General features: G+C 44.2%; 1 protein-coding gene across 8 annotated transcripts in view; it reads right to left on the bottom strand.

The window, feature by feature from the left end:
* The window catches only part of herc1 (HECT and RLD domain containing E3 ubiquitin protein ligase family member 1), a 234496-nt gene that overhangs the window by 42419 nt on the left and 174077 nt on the right, over window positions 1–18000 (bottom strand). For all 8 annotated transcript variants that reach the window (XM_080216228.1, XM_080216235.1, XM_080216232.1 and 5 more), the window contains exons 52-57: window positions 15164–15291; window positions 14916–15049; window positions 12612–12812; window positions 10627–10757; window positions 8956–9155; window positions 70–190 (exon numbers count right to left, since the gene is read on the bottom strand). In XM_080216228.1, coding sequence (XP_080072354.1) covers window positions 70–190; window positions 8956–9155; window positions 10627–10757; window positions 12612–12812; window positions 14916–15049; window positions 15164–15291 — 915 coding nt within the window. The remainder of the gene's footprint in view (window positions 1–69; window positions 191–8955; window positions 9156–10626; window positions 10758–12611; window positions 12813–14915; window positions 15050–15163; window positions 15292–18000) is intronic.

Below are 18000 nucleotides of genomic sequence, written 5' to 3'. Positions count from 1 at the left end.
GCTTCTCAAGGAAGCAACCTTTGCTAGCAAGAAAACCGCAATGCATGAAGATGCTAGTAATAATTTTACCTGCACTCGGTTCTTGGATTCCTGTTCCCACCATTCATCAGAGCTGTTGGAAGTGGACTGTGACACCTTGCATATATCTTGGGGGATAGTCCAGACACACACCAAACCATTCTGACAGCCACTAGAGGGATTAAATGGGTGCACAATTAGACCACCAAACTGTACTTTAGGAGTACAATGCTCAATTAACAATTTGCTAAACTGCAAACACTTTCCAGTTCTCCAGAAAATCCACTGGATACAGCTTCAGAAACTCCCATCGTACCAAATACCTATGGATGGCTCTTAACGAAATAGTAAGCAAGGCTAGGAACTCTTCCAAAGCGATGTTGACAGGGATGCAAGAGCTGCCCAATCTTTCTAATGAGTCGCCAATCCCCTGCAGTAAGACTTGTGATAAAAGAATGCTTGAAATGGTTTGAGGTACAGTTTATTTTGGAAGACCGTTTGCATAGAATCCCTACAGTGCTGAAGGAGGCCATGCGACCCATCGAGTCTGCATCGACCACAATCCCACCCAGTCCCCATCCCCATGATCCTATAAATTTACCCACACATGAAACCCACTCAGACATGGGGAGAAGGTGCAGACTCCACTTAGATAGTGACCCAAACCAGGAATTGAATCTGGGTCTCTGGCACTGTGGGGCATCAGTGCTAACCACTGTGCCACCATGCCATCTCAATTTTGGCTGATGAAGACTCACCAACCAGAAATGCTAACCCTGTTTCTCTCCCCATTATTGTCACTACCTGCAGAGAATTCCACTTTTGCTTATTAACAAAATATTGGCTAGGATCCAATCTTTTATCCTATGTCCCCCAACCCCCTCTCACAACACAAGTGTTATTCTGATCAATCACAGAATCCCTACAGTGCAGAAGAGGCCCACCAAGTCTGCACTGACTTTTTGACAGAGTATCTCCCACTCTGATCCCTGTAGCTCCACACATCTACTACGGCCAATCCATTTAACCTAATTATCTTGGGACACTAAGGGGCAATTTGGCATGGCCAATCCACCTAACCTGCACATGGGAGCGCAGCACAAAGGTGCAAGTAAATATGTAAAGATAGGGCAAGATTATTTTTAAAAAAAAGCTCAAGAGCTAAAGTAAAGAAATAAATTTTGGGAAGAAAACACATCATAGAATCACAGAAAGCCTACAGTGCAGAAAGAGGCCATCTGGCCCATCGAGTTTGCACCAACCACGATCCCACCCAGGCCCTACCCCCCCATTCCTACACATTTACCTACTAATCGCTCTAAACTACGCTTCTCAGGACACCAAGGGATAATTTTAGCATGGCCAATCAATGTAACGTGCACATCTTTGCAGTCACAGGCAAGTCAGACCATGCAAGGACGGCAGATTTCCTTCCCTAAAGGACACTTCTGAAGAGACTAATTGGGAAAAAAAGTGAGATCAAAGGAAATGGAATGTGTTTAAGACAATAATGAAGCCTGTGTGAGGAGATGGCTTCTTAGATATCCCAAAAGGCAGCAGAAGACGGCGTGAATAAAGTCAGACCTGGAAAACCAGTTGTTGTAAGCTTCAAGATGGCATCTTAAATAAAAAAGAAAGTACCGAGTGGTAAAAAATTTACTGGAATTCTATAGATTTCAAATCTACAAGATCCTGAACAGAAAGGGGAAGGTTAACTCTGATGGTAATTTTTAACAAATCTTAACTAAAGACATCAAGATCTTTTGGAACTATTTTATAGCACTGATTACTGTGAAGCCATTCTTGTGTTCAAGTGCAATTTGTTTCATCTTTATATTAAAAAAATGCTTACTTTGCTATAAGGTCATCACAAGTAGTCAGGAACATAATTTCTTGAATCTCTCCTCATACTATACAAATTGCAACAGAATCTTTTGGCAGCTGTTTCAAATTTCTCTTTGGGATTTGGGTAGCTTGGCATTTACCATCAGCTATACCTTAATACTAGCAAGCCACTCAGTTTGTTTTCAAGGTTGTTCACCATCACCGCCTCAGGACAATGAATCACAGGTCTTGTCAGTGGTACCCACTTCCGGTATTCATTAGGAGTGGATGAGTAGTTCAAACACGCACAAACTGATCAGTGTAGGAGACTGCATTGCAGAGATCTACTCAGCACATTATTTTGAGCAGTGGCAGAAGTGCAGAATGAAACAAAAAAAAAGCATCAAAACTCTGTGCAGAATTTCAAGGAAAAACTCCAAGCTTCACTTTGGGCAGCGGAATAATCACTGTTTATTGTCTAACTGATGATTGCTAGAGTGCTACTCAGCAGAGCCAGGATTGAGTCACCCTCTTAGGATTCAGTTATTGCTCATTATCCATTCACATGCTAATAGCGCAGTCATGAGTCACTCTGAGCACCACTTCATATGCTAACTCCTGCAGATTATAACATGTACAACTGAGACAATCTTTCTGCAATGGCAAAAGTGATCGTGACAGTCAACTGTACCAATCACTAGTATTAGATGACTTTTTTTATTCATTCGTGAGACCTGGATGTCGCTAGCTGGCCAGCATTTATTGCCCATCCCCCAGGACAGTTGGAGTGAATTGTTGTGGGACTGGAGTCACATGTAAATCAGACTAGGCAAGGACGGCAGATTTCCTTCCCTAAAGGACACTAGTGAACCATTTGCCGTTTTGGATAAGACGGTTTGATCGTTACGTCACCGTCAAGTGATCAGTATTTATGGGTTTCAGATATTCAACTTTTCTCCATTAATGGCATCATCCACCTGGCAAATCAGTACAGTAAACATTATATCCACCACATCTCGCCTCTCGTTAGCTCTGAGGAGTCATACAGATTCAAAACATTCACAACGTTTCTTTCTCCACAGATCCTGTTGGACCTGCTGAGCTTGTCCAGCATTTTCTGTTTTTATTTCAGTAAACATTGGCCGTGATACTACTGATTGATTGATCGAGGAGGGCAGAGCCAACACAGGGAGCATTCAACAGCAGGTCCTGATATTTGGGGAGGGAGGCGGGGGTGCAGAAAGACTTGGCAGAAGATCTTCCAGTATACTGAGAGATCATGCGCCTGCACAATGGTGCCCCCTAGAGCTCAACAGCCAGCTTTTACTGGTAAGATTAGGCTCCGCTTCTTCCCCTACTGACGTGAATCACATCTGGGCTTTTTTTTAAACTAAATGTTGTACGATTGCGACAGGGAGCTCACCCAAAAACAAAATCAGCTTGATTCTATCCCATTTTCACTCTAGTTCAGTACTTAGAATTTTGTTCATAAAATGCCACCCATTATTCTTAGAATTTAAGTTTATTTATTATTGTCACAACTAGGCTTACATTCACACTGCAATGAAGTTATTGTGAAATTCCCCGAGTCACCACACTCCAGCGCCTGTTCGGGTACACCGAGGGAGATTTAGTATGGCCAATCCACCTAACCAGCACGGATTTCGGGCTGTGGGAGGAAACAAGAGCACCCAGAGGAAACCCACGCAGACACGAAGAGAACGCGCAAACTCCACACAGATAGTGACCCAACCTGGGAATTGAACCCGGGTCCCTGGCGCTGTGAGGCAGCAATGCTAACTGTGCCACCATGCCACCTCATGAGATTAAGAAGGGCAGCAACTAGAAGATAACACCCCTCCTACAATTGTGTTAAACAACCTCAACTCAAAATTCAATTTTATAACCAATTTGGCTTGCCTCTTTTTGAGCTGTTGGAATTCAATATCCTTGGAAAATGTAATAAACACATACACCTCCTTACTGCACCAAATCAGGGGTTCTGACAGAGTGGATTGGCACCACTCAATCACTTGACTGCATCTTGTAAGTCAACCAGATATGTGCAAGAGTAATCATTACTTATCCCCACTGATAAACTGAACAGAGACCCCAATTAATTTTTGCAATTATATATTCCAAAGATATGCGGGTTAGGATAATTGGCCATGCTAAATTGCCCCTTAGTGTTAGGGGTTTGGCAGGGTGATAACTTTGGGGGGGTGGGGGGGGGGGTGTAATTGGGGTAAGGCCATGGTGGGATTTTCATCGATGCAGGCTGGATGGGCCACTGGCCTCCTTCTACACTGTAGGGATTCTACGTGCATCATCCTCTTGTAGTTTCTCACTTTTTTTTTCCCCACAAACACAAAAACCTCTTTAGGATTCTTAAGCTCATTAATACAAAAAGTCTGGAGCCACACAGCAAGTTAGGCGGTAAATATTTTTGTTTTACATTTCAAGCTTTTGCAGTCTGCTCCAAACTCTCACTATTCCCTCTTCCCAACATATCCAACTCAATTAACCCCATAAATAAACTTCTTAATCCTCCAGTTTTTGGTACAAGCATCCAAAATTTCAATTAACTTTAAGTGTGCAGCATAAACAGAAATAATTGCATTTATAGAATGCAGCCTCAATATAACAAAAACATGTCAGAACGTGGCACAGCAACCTTACTCAGAAGCAGAAGTCAGAGATGAGGGTACACCAATTGCCTAATCTGCACAATGTGAGAGCTTTCTGCTAACAGTTTGGGAATGCACAATTATCCCAATGAATTACTTGAGTGCAGGGACTGCTGTGTGGGTAAATAAAGAGGAGATTCACACAAATTAATTTGGCACCAATACTGGATCCTGTTCTGATCCTACCACATTGCGGCAACCTGATCCTCGACTAAATCATTCTCCTGAGCTGTTCATTAAGGTTCAGCCCAAGGTGCATTTTTTTGTTGGTCTGTCTGACCATGGGCAGAACTTCTAAAGCTCAGGGTCATCACTGATCATCTATTTCGCTCTTCTACAATTGTTTATCACTGGCCTCATCTCAATTCCTTTGGCCATATCATCACCATTTTCAGGGTCATCTTCTCAACCTTCTTCTGACAGCACACCCACACTCTGCTCCCTTCCTTGGGCACCCACTCAACCCCTTACCCATTTCCCTTCTATTCACCAACCCTACCATACTTGCCTCTTCTCTACTCACTGGCCCCACCAGGTGGTAGGACTGGAGGGTCTCGATGACATTACTGTTACTAGAGAGGTGGTGCTCGGCAGACTGGAGGGGCTGATTGTGGACAAGTCCCCAGGACCAGATGGAATGCATCCGAGGGTCCTGAAAGAAATGGCGGAGGTGATAGTGGATGCCTTGGTGGTTATTTTCCAGACGTCGCTGGATTCCGGGGAAGTGCCGGAAGATTGGAAAACGGCTAATGTTACGCCGTTGTTTAAGAAGGGTGCCAGGCAAAAGGCAGGGAATTATAGGCCTGTTAGTTTAACGTCTGTTGTAGGTAAAATGTTAGAATCCGTCATCAAGGAGGAAATAGCGAGGCATCTTGAGGGGAACTGCTTGATAGAGCAGATGCAGCACGGTTTTGTTAAAGGGAAGTCGTGTCTGACAAATTTACTGGAGTTCTATGAGGATGTGTCTAGGGCGGTGGATAGAGGAGAGCCGGTGGATGTGGTCTTTCTTGATTTTCAGAAGGCGTTTGACAAGGTACCTCACAAGAGGTTATTGCAGAAGGTAAGGGGGCATGGAGTTGGGGGTAGGGTGTTAGCGTGGATAGAGGACTGGTTGTCAAATAGGAGGCAGAGAGTGGGGGTCAATGGGTGCTATTCGGATTGGCGGATGGTGACTAGTGGAGTGCCCCAGGGGTCGGTGCTGGGGCCTCAGCTATTTACCATTTATATAGATGATCTGGAGGAGGGAACCGAGTGTAGGGTGTCGAAATTTGCTGATGACACCAAAATTGGTGGAAAGGCAAATTGTGCGGAGGGTGGGGAGAGTCTACAGAAGGATCTAGATAGGCTGGGCAAATGGGCCAGGAAATGGCAGATGGAATTTAATGTTGGCAAGTGCGAGGTGGTCCACTTTGGTAGGAATAATGGTAGGAAGGATTATTACTTACGTGGAGAAAAACTGCAGCAGGCGACGGTGCAGAGGGACCTCGGGGTCCTTGTGCATGAGTCGCAAAAACCCAGCTTGCAGGTGCAGCAGGTGGTCAGGAAGGCGAATGGGATGCTGGCCTTCATAGCGAGGGGGATTGAATATAAAAGTAGGGAGGTCTTGCTGCAGCTGTATAGGGCATTGGTGAGGCCGCAGCTGGAGTACTGTGTGCAGTTTTGGGCGCTGTACTTACGCAAGGATATTTTGGCCTTGGAGGGAGTGCAGAGGAGGTTTACTAGGCTGATGCCGGAGTTGAGGGGGTTGAGCTATGAGGAGAGGCTGAATAAATTAGGCTTGTACTCGTTAGAGTTTAGAAGAATGAGGGGAGATCTCATTGAGACGTATAAGATGATGAATGGGATGGATAGGATAGAGGTGGAGAGACTCTTCCCGCTCAGAAAGGATAGTAGGACTAGGGGGCACAGCCTCAAGATAAAGGGGGGGCAGTTTAGAACGGAGTTGAGGAGGAACTTCTTCACTCAAAGGGTGGTGAATCTCTGGAATTCTCTGCCCGTTGAAGTGGTGGAGGCTACCTCACTAAATATTTTTAAGACGCGGGTTGATGGGTTTTTGATAAGAGAGGGGATTAAGGGTTATGGGGAGAGGGCGGGAATGTGGAACTGAGCCAAGACAGATCAGCCATGATCTTATTGAATGGTGGGGCAGGCTCGAAGGGCTAGTTGGCCTACTCCTGCTCCTATTTCTTATGTTCTTATGTTCTCCTCTCTTTCCTCCCACCACCCATCCCCACACACACTGCACTACATTTCCCTGTGCCTCGCTTGCCCAACTGTGCTCACCTCCTCTCTTTCCCTACACTGCATCCCACCACCAACCTCTTCTCAACAGTCCTACTATGATGAACTCCTCTCCACTTGCCAGCTCCATTATGAATTACCACCTGGCTGTCCCAGCTCCACTCCCTTGCCCTCGCGAGCCCCACTGGGCTCTGCTCCTCCTGCTAGATCCACATCCTCACTGCATCTTGTCTGAATTGTCATTATCGCATTCTGTACCCTATCTCCTCCTTGCGAACCTCAATTGGCTGCCACCTTCCTAATGTATTGCATCCAAAAACTTCATCTTTATTCATAGATTCCTTCCAGGGAATTCATCCACCCTATTTTTACAACATCTAAGTGCCAGTGTACACAATGTGCTCTTTGGAATGTGGTTTTTCTTTGCTGTTCCAAATCATCCATTTCATCATTAATGATGCCTTCAACATCTTCCCCCACACTCTGGAATGCTTCTTATAAGAGCCTTGACATTTTCAATTCAAAACCCATCTCTTGACAAGTTCTTTGATTACTTTTTAAGAATCCCTACAGTGCAGAAAGAGGCCATTCAGCCCATCGGGTCTGCACCAATTCTTTGCCAGAGCATCCCACCCAAGCCCTATCCCTGTAACCCCATGTATTTACTCTGCTTACCCCTAAGGGACAATTTACCATGACCAATCCATATCTTTGGACTTTGGAAGCAAACTGAGATACCTGGAGAAAACTTATGCAGACATGGGAGAACGTGCAAACTCCACAGAGGTAGTCACCCAAGGCCGGAATCAAACCTGCATCCCCAGTGCCGAGAGGCAGCAGTATTAATCACTGTGCCGTAACTTTGCCCTAATATTTCTCCTGACACTGTTCAGCTGAGATCAGTTGTTGAAATGTTTTGCGGCATCTGCACTGAAGTAATTGTAACAATTACTGTAATGGGCTATTTTAAGGAAAGACTCCTCTAGATTATTGATCATAAAATGCACTGTTCTTCATCTGTCGATATTGAACTTTACTCACCGTAGACCAATTCATCTGGAAAATCAACAGTTCTCAATGTACAATTTTGACTTCCAGGTGGTCTGCTCTGTCTTTCTACTGCAATGTCCTTACTGTGACAAATACCTCTACGCAAAGTGGCACAGTGATTAACACTGCTGCCTCACAGTGCCAGGGACCCAGGTTCAATCCTTGGCTTGGGTCACTGTCTGTGCAAACTCCACACGTTCTCCCCGTGTCTGTGTGGGTTTCCTCCAGGTGCTCCAGTTACCCCCCCATCCAAAAGACGAGCTGGTTAAGTGCATTGGCTGTGCTAAATTCTTCCTCAATGTAACCCGAACAGGTGCTGGAGAGTGGCAACTAGGGGATTTTCACAGTAACTTCATTGCAGTGTTACTGTAAACCTACTTGTGACACTAATAAATAAACATTAAAACTTTAAAAACTACTTGGTTCCTTCTAGCCGTTTGACATCAATCTATACACTCTCTAGGATTCTCCCAGGGGTTACTTCTTCAAAAGCTTGTTCAAGTCATACGACTTCTTGCCACACCCACACCCCCTCAGATTAATTTACATCCACAAGATCAGATACTTGGAATATTACCCCACCTAGAATCATTTAATTGTTGCACATAAAAACTTAACAGAATGAGTTATTATTTATAAAACAAATATCCTTGTATTTAACCGCATGTATTATAGCATCATAGAATCCCTACAGTCCAGAAGGAGGCCATTCAGCCCATCAATCCTGCACTGACAACAATCACACCCAAACTCTAGTCCACACGTATTTACCCCACTAATCACTCTGACACTAAGAGCAATTTAGCAAGGCCAATCAAACTAACCCAACATCTTTGGACTGTGGGAAGAAACAGGAGCATCTGGAGGAAACCCACGCAGACACCGGGAGAACGTACAATCTCTACACAGACAGTCACCAAGGCTGGAATTGAACCCGGGTCCCTGATGCTGTGAGGCAGCAGTGCTAATCACTGTGCCGCCATTATGGCATAGTACAAACAGACAAAGAATTTTTTCAATTGATTAAAGTTACACTTTGAGTATCAATTCCTTACTGAATAAAGAGATTTAATCATCTAAGTCAAGCACTTTCAAGAACAATCAATGCTTTGAAAGAGTAAACCTGAGTATCTACCTGGCCAACATGAGTTGCAACTTGAAACCTTTTCCCAGTTGGCTGCACCAGGCAACATCATTCACCAAAGCCGGGTGAGAAAGTTTATGTAGACAATGCCAGCTGCCGGCAATACAACTCCACAGTTTGACCGTGTTTTCTTTGGCACAAGTCATGAGCATCAGCCCTAGTGGGTCCCACTTCATACACGTGATACTCTCCTAGTTTGAGAGGAGGAGAAAAGAAAGACTATGATCAGGATTAGCTGCTTTTATTTCTGAAGATCGGTGGCACTTGCATTATTTTCAGAAGGAAACTGGTCAACCAATTTGCAGACACTTTAAAAGTCATCTCTCTACTACTATATAGACAATAACTTACCGTAATAATATAAAAAGGTTTAGCAGATAGCAAGAAAGCATCACTGATCCAACAGTTCCCCATCAAAAAAAATTACCTGCCTCTGTTAGGGATTCGACCAAACCCGGAACAGAATCCCGGATTCGACCAAACCCGGAACAGAATCCCGGATTCGACCAAACCCGGAACAGAATCCCGGATTCGACCAAACCCGGAACAGAATCCCGGATTCGACCAAACCCGGAACAGAATCCCGGATTCGACCAAACCCGGAACAGAATCCCGGATTCGACCAAACCCGGAACAGAATCCCGGATTCGACCAAACCCGGAACAGAATCCCGGATTCGACCAAACCCGGAACAGAATCCCGGATTCGACCAAACCCGGAACAGAATCCCGGATTCGACCAAACCCGGAACAGAATCCCGGATTCGACCAAACCCGGAACAGAATCCCGGATTCGACCAAGTTCTCTGGTCCTTAGAAAATCACATTTCCTGAATTTACTGAGAGTGATGTCACAGGCAACCCAGCATCAAGAACAAAGACCCCAAATAATAAAAAGTCCATTGAGCCCTACCCCATCCTCACACAACTGTAAATCCTCTCACTACAGAGAGGCACTAACCTCCTTCCCTTTTCCTCGTGAAAAATATTCTCCATAACCCCATGTTGCCGCCACCCCCCACTTCTTAAGACACTGACATCTTTGTCAACCTATCCTTTCATTGAACTTATTCATCTAACACCAATACAACTATAAGAGCTTTCTTTGAGATCCCTGTGTTACCCTCAAATTCGTGTCTCAAGCTCTTTTGATTTGATTTGTTGTCACACGTATTAGCATACAATGAAAATTATTCTTTCTTGCATGCTATATAAACAAAACATACCATTCAGAGAGAAGGGAAGGAGAGAGTGCAGAATGTAGTGTTACAGTCACAGCTAGGGTGTAGAGAAAGATCAACTTAATACGAGGTAGGTCCATTCAAAAGTCTGACAGCAGCAGGGAAGAAGCTGTTCTCGAGTCAGTTGGTACCTGACCTCAGACTTTTGTATGTTTTTCCTCATGAAAGAAGGTGGAAGAGAGAATGTGCAGAGTGCGTGGGGTCCTTAATAAAGGTAGTGGGAAGTGTAGACAGAGTCAATGGATGGAAGGCTGGTTTGCGTGATGGATTGGGCTACATTCATGACCTTATTGCTTCCACTCATACACACACCCACACACAATCACTGATGACAGGGAGGAAGTGACAGAGACTGGAGAAACAGAGGGTGTTGCAGTTCGGAGGTACAGCACACCTCAGAATTGCTTCCAGTTTGAACGTACCTTGTATGCTTCAATTATAACAACGGTTCCTTTCTCCAGAGGCTCTTTCGTACCAATCAGTATTTTTCCATCTGCATATCCCACTGCAAATGGTTTATCTTCACTATACCAAGCAATGGCCATTACAGCAACTAGAAGTAGAAAACAGTAATAGTGAAAACAAGACTCTCAGATAGGTGATATTAAAATATACTATCGCTCTTTAACATATAATAATCAGCCAAAGGAAAGCCTAAAATCTGCATACATAAATAGAAAAGAAATAAAAAATGTTTGTGTAATTGAAGGACATCTTAATAATTTAGACTTGGAGTGTACAGAAATCTGCACTCAGAAAAATAAAGAATTGCGAGGACAATAGTGATGAAACTCGACTAATGGAATGGGATAGAAGAGATTTAATGCAGGGAAGTTGGAAGGGATATCTCTTCCTCAGAGGAACGAGGAGAGGTCACACAGAGGGACAAATTGGCATGTGAGGGATAAGGGATCGATGCCCACATTTTCCACCTTGATTTTCTTGGGGCTAAAGGGATCAAGGATACGTGGAGAGGCGGAGTAAGGATATTAAAATCGATTTTCTCAAACTCCTCAGCAATTCTATGAATCGTTTCAGGGAATGGCTGCCACGAGTGCCATTCATTTTGATCAGCCATGATCAAAATGAACGGCAGAGCAGGCTCAAAGGCCTACTCCTGCTTCCAGTTTCTACGTTGAAGGAGTGGAGGAAGAGAGGGAATTCAAGGGACTCTCCTGTTTACTACCAATATCAGGTATATTAGATTAGATTTTACTATACCACTTTGATCAGCCAAACAAAATTGGGAGGTCCTTGACCCATTCACGGTGAAGGCTGCAGGATCAGGATCATGGGCCTCTTTACAGCAATCTGCTGAGATCTAAAAGTCTTGGGGCTGATACTCAAGATGACTGCTTGAGCCTTACTGTACAACCTCTGCCTGAATGTTGCATGTTCCCCATTCCCAGTGAGCCTTTATCTTCCAGCAGCTTTATCCCACAGTATCCATCACACCCTCCACTCTTGAGCTACTGAAATAATTCTGTGGGGATGGCACACATGGCCTACCTTGCCCATTCTGTTTGCTAGGCTTGTCATTGACAAGGTATTACGGCTGTGTCAATTCTAATTGTAATTTTATCATTCAGTGTTCACCAAAGGAAAGAAATTTGCATTCATTTAACTTCTCACAGTAAGAGAGCAGCACGGTGGCACACTGGTTGGCACTGCTCCCTCACAGCCCTAGGGACCCAGGTTCAACTCCCAACTTGGGACACTGTGTGTGGAGTTTGTACATTCTCCCCATGGCTGCATGGTTTCCTCCAGGTGCTCCAGTTTCCTCCCACAGTCTAAAGATGTGTTAGGTGGATTGGCCATGCTAAATCGCCCCTTTGAATCAGTGGGCCTAGCTAGGGTAAATGCACTGGGTTACGGGGATAAGGCCTGGGTGGTCAGTGCAGACTCAACGGGCCAAATGGCCTCCTTCTGCACTGTAGGATTCTACAACTCTATGAAAACTAACCCAGGGGCTTCGCAGCAGAATTATTAAATAAAATTTGGGGCATGAATTTAATTAACTGGACCTTGGGTGTGACTAAGTCTTAGGATATTTAACACAAGTGTTAAAATCCAGAGCTGGCACTTTGCAGAAGCCTAGGATTAATTAACAGAATGCAAACTGTTGCAGGCCAAGAAGAGTAGGAAGCACAATGTACTTGAACTAATACAGAGAAACCTAGTGAAACTAGTTTTCCCTTTAGTTTGAACTTGTGTCTGGCCGGTTAACGTTCAATAGTGCAGGCGCACTGGAAGTCAATTTCAAGACTTTGCCCAATTGATGACCATTAATGACAGAACTGAGGATCTGAACAGTGTTGTTGTTGTATTCTGGAGGAGGGCCAGCACTCCAATACGAATAAGGATTATAAGTGGAACACAGCAATTAATAAAGTAAGGCAAAATTTACCATCTTTTCTGTAGCAGTGCTCAAGTTCAAGTCGGTGCATGGTCGATGAATCCACTACTTCAATCAGTCCAAGCGATCCATCCATTCGTCCTACAAGGAGAACTTCTAAGGTGTCACCAGCCCAGCTTGCTATTGGGCCTTCCTCAGGCCAGGCAAGGGCAGAAACCCAGTGTGGCTGTATGTCTAAAAGCCCCTTGCCTCCTATAAAAGACAAAAAAAACTTCACTTTATGAGGATGACTTGGGAGTTTGTGTTTCTGCCAAAGGCACGTGTTGGAAGCATGCACAGTGAGTGCCATGGTTCATTCCAGATGGCACAGTAACAGTGGGTAGTGTATGCCCAAATCTCCAACAAGTGCTCCCTGGCAGAAGAGCAAACTTGGAAAATAGACCCTTATATATCAGTCCTTTGGTCAAATGTGTTTGCATTGCTTGCAAAGCTATTTGATCTTAAGCGCAGCATGGGGCCAGCACTTTTTATACTCCATCACACCTCCCTTGAAATAAAGGCAATTTGCCTTCCCAATGATCCATTGTACCTGTAACCTTTTGTAATTTATTTACCGGGACACCCAGATCCATCTGTGCTATAGGAGTCTGCAGTCTCTCTCTAGTTAAATCATATTCCGTTTTTCTCTCCTTCCCTGCCAAATAGACCTCACATATTCCCATATAAGAACATAAGAACATAAGAAAATAGGAGCAGGAGTAGGCCACCTAGCCCTTCGAGCCTGCCCCGCCATTCAATAAGATCATGGCTGATCTGTCGTGGCTCAGTTCCACTTTCCCGCCCTCTCCCCATAACCCTTAATCCCCTCTCTTATCAAGAACCCATCAACCCGCTTCTTAAAAATATTTAGCGAGGCAGCCTCCACCACTTCAACGGGCAGAGAATTCCAGAGATTCACCACCCTTTGAGTGAAGAAGTTCCTCCTCAACTCCGTTCTAAACCGCCTCCCCTTTATCTTGAGGCTGTGCCCCCTAGTCCTACTGTCTTTTTTGAGCGGGAAGAGTCTCTCCACCTCTATCCTATCCATCCCATTCATCATCTTATACGTCTCAATGAGATCTCCCCTCATTCTTCTAAACTCTAACGAGTACAAGCCTAGTTTATTCAACCTCTCCTCATAGCTCAATCCCCTCAACTCTGGTATCAGCCTAGTAAACCTCCTCTGCACTCCCTCCAGGGCCAAAATATCCTTGCGCAGGTGCGGCGCCCAAAACTGCACACAGTACTCCAGCTGCGGCCTCACCAATGCCCTATACAGCTGCAGCAAGACCTCCCTACTTTTATATTCAATCCCCCTCGCTATGAAGGCCAGCATCCCATTCGCCTTCCTGACCACCTGCAAGCTGGGTTTTTGCGACTCATGCACAAGGACCCCGAGGTCCCTCTGCCTGCTGCAGTTTTTCGCCACGTAAGTAATAGTCATTCCTACCATTCTTCCTACCAAAGTGGACCACCTCACACTTGCCAACATTAAATTCCATTTGCCATTTCCTGGCCCATTCGCCCAGCCTATCTAGATCCTTCTGCAGACTCTCCACACCCTCCGCACAATTTGTCTTTCCCCCAATCTTGGTGTCATCAGCAAATTTCGACACCCTGCACTCGGTTCCCTCCTCCAGATCATATTATGCTCCATCCCTCATATCTTTACCCACTCATTGAGCCCATTTTGGAAGACTACAATCAATGCATCCAGTACCTTCTGCAGCCAGTTATCTGACCCTAGGATACAGGCCACCATGTCGAAGTATTTAAAAACAAGCATAAATTACAAAGAACAGTACAGCACAGCACAGCAACAGGCCCTTTGGCCTGTGTCAATGATGCCCCAAATAAACTTTAAAAAAAACCTTCTGCCCTTACTCGGTCCATATCCCTCTATTCCCACCCTATTCATATACCCATCTAGATGCCTCTTAAATGCTGCTAATGTGCCTCCTCTGGCAGCATGTCTCTCGATGTGAGAAAAACTTCCCCCACACATCTCCCTTAAACTTCCCCCCCTCTCATCTTGAGCTCATGACCGCTTGTAATTAATACTTCCAGACTGTGGGAAAAAAGCCTCAGACTGTCTGTGCCTCTCAATTTTGTAGACCTCTATCAGATCTCCCTTCAGCCTCCAAATTTCTGGTGAAAACAATCCTAGTTCAATCTACCATATCTCCTCACAGTGATAATAGCCAAATTTCAAGGTGGTTTAAAGAAAAAAATGAACATTTACATCTGGCATTCTGAATCAAAATGAGTAACTTTAGGATGGTGCTTTATGAAATGTAAAATAATGAAGTGCCGTACCAGTGACTTGCCAGATGTTCACCACCTTTTCCACAGCCGCTGCAATGTATTTGCCACTAATGCTCCAACAAATGAGAGACAAATTTGGATCACATGGTGAACCCAGGCTGCCCAGGTCTTCTGAAATAATTTCTCTGTTTAATTGAAAAAAAAAGCAAAGCAATTTTCAACATCAGGTGTCGAAACTCAATGCACTACATTTATGTTGGCTCCAAATAACCCAACGTTAATTTTGAACAAGTACTCACGTTTTGTTGAAGACACATGTTTGCTGCAAGGTGTAATGATTCTTGGTGACATTCCACACTCTAACAGTCCCGTCATTGCCACTTGTTGCTAAGAGACCTTTTTTATTACACCATTGACATGCGATCACCTTCAGTGAAATTAGAAAAAGGGACTACTTGAGCAATATCTTTACAACAAAAGCAATTAAAACAGTTGGCCAGGGTTTTGTGCCCCCAGCAAGGTGGATATGGCAAGCCAGCCAAAAGTCCATCAACCTTGGCAGCATCAGTAATGATGTGGAGATGCCAGTGTTGGACTGGTGTAAACACACTAAGAAGTCTCACAACACCAGGTTAAAGTCCAACAGGTTTCTTTGCAGCAAACACCACTAGCTTTCAGAACTGGCTGTTCTTTGTCAGGTGATCAAGGGACAGCCAGTTCCGAAAGCTAGTGGCGTTTGCTACAAATAAACCTGTTGGACTTTAACCTGGTGTTGAGAGACTTCTCATGGCATCAGTAAATCCAGCAAGTGGACAGGACAGGAAGACCCTGCTGTCGGACATTGATATAACTACAATCAATTTATAACAAAATCCCAGCAAAGCTAATGATGCATATTGTAGCACCAAGTTTGACATAACATTCATTCAATTCTATATTTATAGCAGGTATTGAACTTACAACATTATAAACTCAGTACACAAGTTCCTCTAAAAGTGCAGAGCAAGAGACTAGAAATATTAACTCTGCTCCTGTCTCCACAGGTGCTGCTAGATCTACTGAATTTTTCCAACACTTTGTTTTTATTTTAGATTTCCAAAGTATTTGTTTTTATATTAGAGCAAGAGGGAGGTCTGGGTACAGAGGAGGTTCAAATGCACTCACGCACACATAGTAACCAGCTCAAGGAAGATCAAATATAGGAGTGGAAATTCATCCTGACCAATCAACCTGACCCACACATCTTTGGATTGTGGGGCGAAACCAGAAACCCGGAGGAAACCCACACAGACACAGGGAGAACGTGTAGATTCTCCACAGACAGTGACCCAAGTCAGGAATTGAACCCCCCCCACCCCCGGTCTCGGGTGCTGTGAGGCAGCTGTGCTACCCAGTGTGCCACCGTAAAGATTCAAGATTCACAAGCTCATCCTATTACATAGAGGCACAGAAAATACGAGCTGGGGTAGTCCATTCAGCTCAAGCCTGAACCCACCATTTATTATCATCCAACTCAATAGCCTGATCGTGCCTTCCCCTCCCCATATTCTTTGATCCCCTTCATCTCAAGTGCTGTATCTGATTTCAGGAAGGAATTATTCAATATTTTGGCCTCAACTACTTTGTGGTAGCAAATTCCACAGACTGACCATCTTTGGGTGAAGAAATTTCTCCTCAGTTCTGTCCTAAACGGTCTACCCAAAGCCTCACATTGTGACCCCTGGCTCTGGACACCCCCACATTAGGAACATCCTCCCTGCATCTACCCTATTTAGTCCTTTTAAAATTTTATAGGTTTGTAAGAGATCCCCTCTCAACTTCAGCAAATACAATCCTAACCCACTTAATCCCTCCTCATAAGTGAGCCCAGCCATCCCAGGAATCTGTGGTAAACCTTCGCTGCACTCCTAATATCCTTCCTCAGAAAAGGAGGCCAACACTGCACACAACATCCCAGTTGTAGCATCACCAAGACCCTGTATAACTGCATCAACACATCCCTGCTCCTGCACGCAAATCCACTCGCAAATGAAGGCCAACATACCATTTGCCTTTTTTACTGCCTGCTGCGCCTGCATGCTTACCTTCAGCAACTGGGTGTACAAGGACATCCAGGTCTCATTGCACATTCCCCTCTCCTAATTTGTGGCCATCAGATAGTAATCTGCCTTCCCATTTTTGGTACTAAAGTGGATAACCTCACATTTATCCAAATTATACTCCGTCTGTCAACCATTTGCATTACATTTACTATATTGTAACAGTGGCTACACTTTTTTTTTAAAAAAAAAGTACTTTTTGGCTGTAAAACACTTTGGAACATCCCACGGTCATGGGATAAATGCAAGTCTCACTCTTCAATTCTCCCATTATAGAATATAATTATACAAATGCAATGGTTTCACATTTGATGGAATCTTCATCATAGTTTCACTATTTTTGTGGCATTTTTCCAAACATTCACTTGCATTAATTTCTGTTTCAGTTCCCCAACTCCTAATTTGGTTTATTCTGAAAAATAAACAGACCCTGCCCAATACAGAGACAGAAGCCAAAATGTAAGACAGCAGCATCCATTAGACAGAATAACCACGTCCCACCCTGTGACTGACTGCAGTTCAAGGTCACCATGGTGACAAATGTCAGACTTTATCAGATCCTCTTCACACTGAGATCACAGCAGTTCACTCGCAAGCAACCACTACTTAAGAGCTGAATCAATTCAGGAAGCATTAAAAGTCAAACAATAGCAATTCAGAGATTTTACTTACAACTACTTTATCAGGAGATACCCAAGCTGAAATATTTTGTAACAAAAGGAGAAACTAACTTTAAGCCAATGTTTTTGCCACTATCTATTTCATGGATTATGTTAATATTCCATGGTTCACAGAAACTAGAAGCAGGAGGAGGCCATTCGGCCCTTTGAGCCTGCTCCGCCATTCATTTTGATCATGGCTAATCATCAAATTCAATATCCTGATTTCCCCCCCCTTTCCCCATATTCCTTGATCCCTTTAGCCCTAAGAGCTACATCTAATTTCTTCTTGAATCTCAACATTTTGGCCCCAACTACTTACTGTGGGAGCGAATTCCACACATTCACCACCCTCTGGGTGAAGAAATTTCTCCTCAT

The sequence above is a fragment of the Carcharhinus amblyrhynchos genome, chromosome 32 (genome assembly GCF_965287045.1).
Source record: "Carcharhinus amblyrhynchos chromosome 32, sCarAmb.v2.hapA, whole genome shotgun sequence".
Taxonomy (NCBI): domain Eukaryota; kingdom Metazoa; phylum Chordata; class Chondrichthyes; order Carcharhiniformes; family Carcharhinidae; genus Carcharhinus; species Carcharhinus amblyrhynchos.
This window is presented reverse-complemented; position numbering and strand designations above follow the sequence as displayed.